The 10,650-nt window shown below is 42.2% G+C and overlaps 1 protein-coding gene across 2 annotated transcripts in view; it reads left to right on the plus strand.

Moving 5' to 3' along the window:
• The window catches only part of Slc45a2 (solute carrier family 45 member 2), a 27,736-nt gene that overhangs the window by 14,937 nt on the left and 2,149 nt on the right, over positions 1 to 10,650 (plus strand). For both annotated transcript variants that reach the window (XM_021183880.1, XM_021183882.2), the window contains exons 4-6: positions 6,497 to 6,640; positions 7,929 to 8,052; positions 9,878 to 10,089. In XM_021183880.1, the coding sequence (XP_021039539.1) occupies positions 6,497 to 6,640; positions 7,929 to 8,052; positions 9,878 to 10,089 (480 nt within the window). The remainder of the gene's footprint in view (positions 1 to 6,496; positions 6,641 to 7,928; positions 8,053 to 9,877; positions 10,090 to 10,650) is intronic.

Genomic DNA, 10,650 nt, shown 5'->3' on the forward strand with positions numbered 1-10,650 from the left:
TTTCCCTTTCCCTTTCCCTTTCCCTTTCCCTTTCCCTTTCCCTTTCCCTTCCCTTTCCCTTTCCCTTTCCCTTTCCCTTTCTTTCTTTCTTTCTTTCTTTCTTTCTTTCTTTCTTTCTTTCTTTCTTTCTTTCTTTCTTTCTTTCTCTGTGTCTCTGTTTCTGTCTCTGTCTGTCTGTCTGTCTGTCTGTCTGTGTCTGTCTGTCTGTCTCTTTCTCCCTCTCTTTCATGGGGAGAGGGGAGGTGGGAGGAAATGGAAGGAAGGGACACTACAGTTGGGATGTAAAGTATGAGAGAAGAATAAAGGAAAACCATGACATGGAGGGCCTTTCCAACTACAGCAGTGAAGAGCTACACAGAACTAGAAGTGGATAATACAGGAAACTTCAAAGTATTCACAAATATGTGGACATTCAATAACATTCCTCTAAGCAAGCAAGAGATCACAGAAGAGGTTATAAGAAATGTGAAAATACATCATGCTGTGTTTACAGATGAATAAAATTCTATTGAAGTCTACCAAGCATGCCACTAACTAATGCCAATACTTTCCAAAGCCTTTTAAACACATCCAAAAGGAGGGAACACTTCCAAACACATCTATAAAATCATAATTATGCTGACGGCAAAGACAGACACTGGCAGTAAAACAATGAAAGATTCACACGCCCACATTCTTGATAAGCACTGATGTCGAGATCCTCAACAGAATACTAGCAAACCAAAGACAGCAACACATTCAAAGGATTATCTACCATGATCAGGGACATGTTCTCCAAGAATGCAAAGATTGTTTATGATGTATAAGTCAATAAATGTGGCACACTATATCACATTGATTGCAACAGGATAACACCATGTGATTATTTGACAAAATGTGCAAATAACATTAGACAAAATTCAACATCTTTCAATGATTAAATACTCTCTGTAGGAGTTGAAGAGACGGCTGCTCTTCCACAGGACCCAGGTTCAATTCCCAGCATCCACATGGCAGCTCACTCCTGTTTGTAACTCCAGTTACACCCTTGCACACTCATACATGCAGGCAAAACACCATTAAATGTAAAAATAAATTATGTAAAAATCCTTTTAGAAACTTGTGCTAAGGATATCTACTGCCAGTTCTATGGGGCAAAGCAGTAGAGCGATCAGTGAAGAGAAAGAAATTTAAAAATGTGTTCAAGTGAAAACAAAGAGCTTGCATTGTCTTTTTGCTGAGGGTAGGGTATTATATTTATAAAACTCTTAAAAGTCAATTCAAAATCTGTTAGATCCAAACTGCAAATTAAGTAAATGTAAGGATATATAAAAAAGTTCAGTATATTAGTACACATTTGCAGCCAAGTGTGCTGGTTAGTCTTTTGTCAACGTCACACAAATTAGGGTCTTCTGGGAAGACAGGACCTAATTGAGAAAATGCTTTAATCAGATTGGCCTGTGAGGAAATCTGCAGAGGCACTTTCTGGAGTAATGATTACTGTGGGAGAGCCTAATCCACTGCGGGTGGTGCCATCCCCTGTAGGTGGTCCTGGGTTGTGTAAGAAAGCAGGGGAACAAGCCAGTAAGCAGCAGTATTCAATTGCCTCTGCTTCAGTTCCTGCCTCCCGGTTCTGCCTTGAGTGCCTGCCTTTCCATTATGATGGACTGGGGTTATGACTGGGATGTGTAAGCCAAATTAACCATTTCCCAACCAAATGTCTTAGCTAGGGTTTCTATGCTATGATGAAATACCATGACCAGAGGCAAGTTGGGGAGGAGAGAGTTTATTTGGCTCACACTTCCATGTCATAGTCTATCACTGAAGGAAGTCAGGACCAGAACACAAATAGGGCAGGGGCCTAGAGACAGGAGTGGATGCAGAGGCCATGAAGGTGGGAGAGGAGAGGGGAGAGCTACTTCCTTGCTTGCTCATCATGGCTTGCTCAGTCTGTTTTTTGTGTAGAACCTAGGGCCACACCAGCCCAAGAATAGCACTACCCACAATGTCCCTCCTGCACAGACAACTAATTTAAAAAATGCCCTATGACTTGATCTTACAGAAGCATTTTCTCAGTTGAGGTCTCTTCCTTTCAGATGAGTGTAGAATGTGTCAAGTTGACATACAACTAGCTAACACACTAAGTTACTTTTGGCCATGGTGTTTTAACACAGCAATAGAAAGCAAATCAGTTTCAGATACGATCTAAAACTAAAATCAATTTACAGTAGCTACTTAAGAATAAGTTTAGTTAATGTCCATAGTTAAAAACTATAAAGATATTGAAAACATAATTAATTAGAAATTAAGAGAATTAACATTATTAAATATCCATATTACTCAGGGCAATCTATAGATTCAATGCCATCTCCATCAAAATTCCAATCACTTTTTTCACAGAAATAGAAAAAAAGCTACATAAAACCATGAAGACCACAGGTATCTAAAGCTTGAACAAAAATAACAAAGATAGGGGCATTTATTTCTTTACCACAAAGCTATATAATTAACAATGATTTGTACAGGCATGAAATCCAGCACATGGATCAATGGAATCAAATAAAAAACCAAGAATTAATCCTCAGATTTAATCTCTGGCCAAAAACCAGCCAGAACAACAAGTGGAGGAAAAGGCGGTCTTCAATGGCTAGGGTTGGAAAGTGTGTGTATGCACATATGGAAGAGTGAAGCTAGATAATCATGACATGGCATATAAAAAGCCAGCTAGAGTGACTCAGAGGCCTAAGCATAAGCCCCGAACTGTAAAATGAGGAGAAGGAACCAGCAGGGAAAGGTGTGACCTTTATCTAGGAATAGAGGTTCATGATTAGTTATCGTCCCACAGTACAAAGGGAGATAGAAACACGGGGGTTGCATGGCACTGACAGATCCCTCCTCAGCAAAGGATACTATCAACAGAGTGAATGGGCACAGTGCTGAATGGGAGGGTGAATTTGCAAACTATACTCCAGTGAGCAGTTACTATCCAAAAGGAAGCCAGCAAGCGAATGAGGGACTCCATGGTTTCTGTTGCTATGTTGGCTTGGGTTTTTGTCTGTGTGTATGGGGCAGGGAGAGGGACTTTTTGTTTCATTTTGCTTTGCTTTGTTATTTTTTTTTTATCCTATTGGTGTTGATTTTCAATTTTTTTGTTTGTTTTGGAGAGGGGGAGAAGAAGGCAGGGAAGGAATGGGGAGGCAGGGAGGGAATGGGGAGTCAGGGAGAGACGGAGGGAGGGAGGGAGAGAAGGGGGGGGAGGGAGACATGACTTCTGTTAGTCCTAGGTAGTCATTCTACAACATACCCATATTTCAAAACATGTAACACATCTCAAACAGTAGTTTTCAGTTGAACAACAAGAAAATAAATGAAGCAAACAATAGCAATATGTGTCACACATGATTTAGAATTGGAATCGTTTTGATGTCAGGTTTAACAGACAAACTAAGCCAGATATGGTGGCCTGGGCCTTTAATGCCAGCACACTGGAAGCAGAGGAATTTGGATCTCCATGAGTTCAAGTCCGTCTAGGTCTAAGTATCAGTTTCAGGGCAGAGGAAGGCATCATGGGCTCATAGCTAAGCATTGGGCACTTCTCTTCTCTGTGCACATCTAGGGATGCCTCCAGCTATGCACAGCAGGGCAGGATCAAAGCCAAGGTCAAAGTTGCCATACTTTCTCAGTTATTGGTTCCAAACCGAGAGCAGCTGCGCAGTTTAGAGCTAGGATTGTTTTGAATGGGAAGAGACCTGAACTTGAGAGTTCAAACTGGATTCCATAAAAATCCCATCTCCCAAACCTGCATGCCAAGAGTTTTCCTTCTCAACGTTTGTGTTTTCTCCTTCAGAGAATAGTTTGGGTTTCTTCCTCACGAGGATTCTGAGTTTTATTCACTCACAAATCCACCACGTCTTAGTCAGCAGCTGAGGATGGGGCAGAGTCTGTTCAGTACAATGACTCCTGGAGGCTCGCACCCATTGGGAGGGGTTCTCCCAGGGAACTGATGAGTCAGGGGTAAGACGCCACCTGAATTCTCATTCTCGGTTAAAAATACTGAGTATTTATATCCCCATCTTTTACAGAAATACTAAGCTCAAATCTGAAATCTCACATTTACGTTTTTGGAAGGGAAGAGAAATTAGGTTAACAATGAAGCAGGCTGAAAATTAGGTAGGAGGCGGAAGGATTCATTAATATTTGCAGCGAGGCAGAACTCATGCTTGCCAGGTTTACTTTCGCGATTGTACAATTTTGTGGGAAGGAGAAATAAAAGGCAGAGAAAACTCTTACTTTGAAGAAAGAAAACCAGCTGCCATTCCCTGGACAATGCCTACGTTTTTCTAGAAGTAATTTTGCACAGTTGTTACAATCAGCTTTTATTTTTAGATATTGTAATCTGCACGCAGAGTATTTCCCCTAACTACGAGAGAAGAGAATGCATATATTTTTATACTAATTAAGTATAAGGAGATTAATATATTCGCCATCCATGGGTCAAATAGTGCAGGGTGGATAAAGTTAACTAGGTGTGATGCTGCATGCCTGTGATCCCAGCACTCTGGAGGGGAAGGCAAGAGGACTGGGAAGATCATCCTCGGCTATGTGGCAAAATCAAGGCCAGCCTGAGCTACATGAAATTCTGTCTCAAAACAGGAAACAGAAACAAGGACGATGAAAATGACAGTGTCAGTTACGGGATGAATCCAAAATTGTTAAGTCAGATTTCTTCAACAAAGAAAAAATATCGCATTGCTTTGAGTTATAAAACGATATGTTATTATAGTGAAAACAGACAATCTCAGGATACTGTCTGACAACTCTACTAATTAGATCTCAATTTCCTTATGTCAAGACTCAGAATTTTAAAACCACCGAGAAGAAGGAACCATCAACCACCTCAGATGACATTCATATTTCCATTGTCCTTAGGGAGGCCGAGTGCTTAATGTTCCAAGGTTTCTTTCTTCTCTTGCGTGACAAGATGCTGAACACTTTTTATGTTTTCAGTTTTGTGGATATTTTAAAAATTCTAGCTCTCTCATGCTTACTGAAACCAAATGATGATGATGATGATGATGGTGACGATGGTGACTATGATGATGATAACAACAGGTTGAAGCCCTGATGTTAATGTATGAATCTAAAGTAAGGAATCTGGGGGATGAGTATTCATCCTTTAAAAGATTTATTTATTTTGTGTATGTGAATACCCTGTTGCTCTCTTCAGATACCATGCAACCATTGCTGAGAATTGAACTCAGGACCTCTGGAAGAGCAGTCAGTTCTCTTAACCGCTGAGCCATCTCTCCAGCCCCAAGTATTCATCTTTTACATGTGTCTATTTATACTCTTCACATCTTTAACTCAATGCAAAGCTCACTTATGCCTATCCTTGGCAATGGCTGGGGAAGTTACTGGAGAGCAGGCACCTAGCCAAAGGACAGGGAGTTGATTAGCAATCTGTTAGCTTCCATCTTACAACAACATCCATCAATCATCACACAGTTGTAGCGGTCAGAAGTATTGGTGGGCTCCAGTAGGTTCTCGGCTCTGGGTCCTACATCACTACAATCATGACGTCAGATTGCAGAACCTGTCTTCATTCAGGTCATTGGCAAAGTCCAATTCCTCGTGGGGTAGCAGTATGGTTCCTGTTTTCTTGTGGATTACTGTCCAGGATCTGTCTTAAGTTTTGAAGGACCACTCCCAGTTCCTTTTCCACGTGGCTCCTTCTGTTTCCAAAGGCAGTGACCCTCAAGCTTAAGTTGCTCTGAATTCTGCTTCTGCTCTGTTGGAAGAACACTTCTGCTTTCTAAGGGCTTGTGTGGTTCAACTAGTATTAACCAGGTAACCTTCCTATTAATTTCTTCAAGGTCCACTAACTAGGAACCTTAATTGTATCTTCCAGATTCCTCTCTAAATGTATCAAAACATAAGCCTGGGTTCCATCAAAACAAGAGACCATGAACTCCATCTTGAACGAGCTTGCCGTGCTCTAAGAATAATAATTATCCCAGGGATTGTTTAGACCTGTGAGCTTTGGCCTTATAGGAGTAGGATTTAAAAGACAGAGTGCTAGCTGTTTCTTGCATCTTGGGCTAAGTGTAACTCCGTTCCAAAACTCTCCAACCTTAAGTGATGAAAGTTACTCATGGGCCTGCGACTGCTAAGTAGTCATTCATTTTAAGCAGCATATTATCGATGCAACGATATTATACAACTGCTGGGGAAGTTACTGGAGAGCAGGCACCTAGCCAAAGGACAGGGAGTTGATTAGCAATCTGTGTTAGTTTCCTAAAACATTACTACAAATGTAACATCCATCAATCATCACACACTTGTAGTGGTCAGAAGTGTTGGTGGGCTCTACTGGGTTCTCAGCTCTGGTTGTCCAATGGAAACCAACATGTGATGTCTTATGAGAGACAAGTGACAGAGACACAGTCTGGCTGTGGCTCTGACCCTGACTCTGCTGATGGGTGCGTATCTACACTGAACACCTATGTTCTTTTGCCAGAGTCAGAGGACAATGTCGATGAAGTCACTCCTTCGGGCATTAGTGAACATGCCTTCCCATTATCGCTGCCTTTGCGTCAGCCACCTGATTGGATGGACTGCCTTCCTGTCAAACATGCTCTTCTTCACAGATTTCATGGGACAGGTAATGGATGCATATGCCCACACTCTCATCAGAGCTTCTCTTGTCTGGCCTGTGCAATAGATATAGCAAAGAGTGCCCTCAAGAAGCTGGTTTACAGTTACAGTTCAAGAAGTAGGCTGTGACACGCTATGAAACGAAATATCGTGAAACCTACCACTACTCAATCAAATACAATAAATAAATGTAATCAAATGCAACAAATAGACAAGAGTAGGTTTGAGCTGCAGAGCCGTGGCAAGCTTCATTAAAAGCTTGCAACCCGGTCTTGAAGGGTGAGTTTCAGAGATAAGAGAGAATCCTAAGTGGAAACAGGAATGGCATGTGCTGAGGTGAGCTGGAAGGCTGTTAGCTGTGCCAGAGAATGGTACTGCATCATCTGGGGCCAGGTGTTATCTTGACAAGGGGACCATTAACATCACTCCAGAGAAGTGTTATTCATGTTTGATGCGTGAAGTGAGAATTTTGGTTTCTTTCAAAAGCACAGAAATGTTATGGGAATGTGTTTTTGTCTTAATCCCAGGTGTGGGACATGGAGCTGCTTCAGACTGTCTGCAGCAGCTGTCTGTAATTTGCCTTGTGCTCCAGCAGGGCTGTGATTTTTGCCAGCTACAGATAGTTCCTGCAAATTTAGAATTCTAGGGTTTCTTGTATGGGTAAATAAATGCTAGAGCCCTGAGAGGGGCTGTAGTCGCTGCTGCTGCTGCTGCTGCTGTTGCTGGTTGCTGGTTGCTGGTTACTGGTTACTGGTTGCTGGTTACTGGTTGCTGGTTGCTGGTTGCTGGTTACTGGTTACTGGTTACTGGTTACTGGTTACTGGTTACTGGTTGCTGGTTGCTGGTTACTGGTTGCTGGTTGCTGGTTGTCATTATTGTGACTTGTCAAGTGGCCATGCACAAAGAGAGAAGAAAAAGAAACTGAATATCCCAATAGAGAAGATTAAACTTGCCCTAAGGAACTCAATGCTCGTAAAGATATCAACACCCCTTTCTCCTTTGGCCTTCATTCTTTCTCTCCTACCTAGTGTAGATGGGTTGGAAGGGTGGAATAGGAGTGGAGAAGGGTGGTAGAAAAAGGACCCGTAAAGTAGCCAAAGGTCCTGCTACAGATGCAGGCACTGTACTTGATGAAGGCCCTTGATGGAGGTATGCTAGATGAAAGGAGAGTGCTAATGCTGTCTGCTTGAACTCTGGCCCCTAGGAAGTGCCCCTCCCCCCAAGGGTAGAGAAGCATTTGAAGAGCTGCCCACCTCACTGCACTAGTTACAAAATCACTGGAAACTCTCTTTCAGATTGTATACCATGGGGATCCCTACGGTGCACACAACTCCACGGAGTTTCTCATCTATGAAAGAGGAGTTGAGGTCGGATGTTGGGGCTTGTGCATCAACTCTGTGTTTTCTTCAGTTTATTCATGTAAGTGTTCTTCTCCCAAGGCTGTCTTCAAATGGCTAGCAGCAGGATCCAGACTTTATATCCCACAATCTATTTCCTTCTCTTTAAAGATTGGATTTTGATCATTTTAGGGGACCGGGAAAAACTACTCCTTTCAAGAGGATCACAGGAAGTGTCTTTTTTCAGAGTCAATCCTAGGAGTCATTCCCCTTGAATTGTGCTTGTAACCAGTGGGATTCTGGGAAACTGATGTTAGAAAATAAAAGGAAATTTTGTGAATAAGATAGTAAAGTGTTGGACGGATAAGATGTGGAGCCCAGGAGCTTCCTGGTCTGCTGGATGGAGCAGGACCATTTCATAGGTGTCTTGTAGATTTCATAGATGATCTGACCAATTTGTAGATGCTTCCTAGTTCTTCCCACAGCTACCTTAAATTGTGCTTCTGTTATTCAAGTATTCCTCCTACTTCTCCACCCACCATTGGCAGAAGTCACCATTTACCTCCCCTCAGAGCATATTGCTACTCTTTCTCAGTTCAGCAACACAGCATCAGGTGAAGATCTAGCATCTCCACCTACCTAGAGTGCCACAGGGCAACCTGGATGCCCTGGTGGGAAATCGCCCTAGAAAACTCCATCTGCACTGCAGTCAAGCGTAGCCTTCTAGCCGTTACTACAATAACTCTGGGTACTGAGATAGAGCTGACCTCCTTTCCTATGCTAGCACTCATGCCTAAAATCCAACTCCGTAATTTCTTCCTACCACAAAGACAGCACTGCTGAGGGTGTCTTGGGAAGCAGAGGCAAGGGAATTTAGTTCTTGAAGAAGTGAATTGACTTCTCCTCATGAATGAGGCACTTTTCACCAGACTTTCAACCTTTCTACAGTTGATAGAGATGTGTCCAAATCTCTCTTTTTCTTTCCTTACCTCTCATTGGCTTACCTACACACCTGGATAAGAGCTGTGCACTGATATCTTTTGAGCAGCAAGATGCCTTAGACTCAATGTTCTGCACATGCATAAATATGAAACAAGCAAGCTTGTCAAGGATTATTACGAGTTTGACCTAGCTCTGCACTGCTAGAGATCATCTATGTGCCAATATTGGGCTGGGTGATTTTTTTTATAGGTTTTGCCACATTTGATTTTGACTAACAGCCTCTACTACAAAAAAAAAACTATATTTTATTCCTACTTTTTAGGTAAGGAGGATAAACAATTAAGAGACTTGTCTCCGTGGAGAAGCCTATGATAGGGCAGTGTGGGATTCCCTTCACAGTTCTTGTAGGATTGACAAGATAGGCAAATGTCTACAGAGAACCTCAGATCTTTTTTACCTGGACAGATTGCCTTCAGGTTAGGGCTAAGAAACTAATAGTGACTTAGATTGTTCTGGGAAGCTTGGCTATTTTAATATCTCTAACTTAACTCTGGGTCGTGGGATCAGTCCACCGGGTCCTCTTGGGTCTGACCTCTCTCATCAGAATGAACATGACTCTCCTGTGTCATTCATCCCTGGGTCCCATCACCAAGGGTCTCTTTTCTGCCTCTCCTTTTTATATTCTTTTGATATCTGGCTGGCTACTAAACAGTACGTTGTTCTTCTCTATGGACAGTAGAGTCAGCAAGGCAACTTCATGCTGTCTTTTATGCAAAGGATTTAAAACTGATCCCCAAAGCCAGCTGTTTCTGGCACACAGATAAGGAAGTATTTTGTTTCTGACTCAGTATCAAAGGAAGTCGTCTAAAAAGGAAAATGCATCTTCAAAAGAAAGGATTATCTGAAGTTATTAGATATTGTGCGGCCTGCCAGCTGTAATTTTTCCCCCTTTATTCTCTCTACAGACTTTCAGAAAGCTATGGTCTCCTACATTGGATTAAAAGGCCTTTATTTCATGGGATATTTGCTCTTTGGCCTGGGAACAGGATTCATAGGACTCTTTCCAAATGTGTACTCTACCCTGGTCCTCTGTTCTATGTTTGGTGTAATGTCCAGCACATTGTACACTGTGCCCTTTAACCTCATTGCTGAGTACCACCGTGAAGAGGAGAAAGAGGTGGGTGACAAAGGGAATTTACCTCAAGGATAAGGGAAGAAGGAATTTGGCAGAAGGATGCTTAAACAAGTATAACCATGCAAACATGACTACAAAGCTAGGAGACTTCTCTCTTTGCTGTGAATCCCTATGCACCTTTTGAATTTTTGGACAATGATAGTGACCCCAAATATATGATTAAAGTAGGTAGACTCACTGATGAGAAATGAGTCCTTGGTCAGACTGAGACAAAGAGGCCCAATGTCTTTTGCAACCATTCTAAGGAGCTTTCAACATCGCCCCAGTATTTCTAGATGCCCAGAGTGATGCCACCCCTGATCTAAGGTATAGAGAAGCATGGTGGCATTTCTCGAGGTTACAGTCTGGAACGGTGACTTAACCCTTACCATGCTTCCTGGATGGAGGTACTGTCCACTTATGACTTGGGATTCAGACCACAAGACAGGACCTTAAGTGATCCTCATAAATGTATTTGAGGAGTACAGTGAGGAAACCACCAAAATAGTCACTCAGTCATTGAAGAGGGTTGTGTGTGTGTGTGTGTGTGTGTGTGTGTGTGTG

This window comes from Mus caroli, chromosome 15 (assembly GCF_900094665.2).
Source record: "Mus caroli chromosome 15, CAROLI_EIJ_v1.1, whole genome shotgun sequence".
NCBI classification, from domain to species: Eukaryota; Metazoa; Chordata; class Mammalia; order Rodentia; family Muridae; genus Mus; species Mus caroli.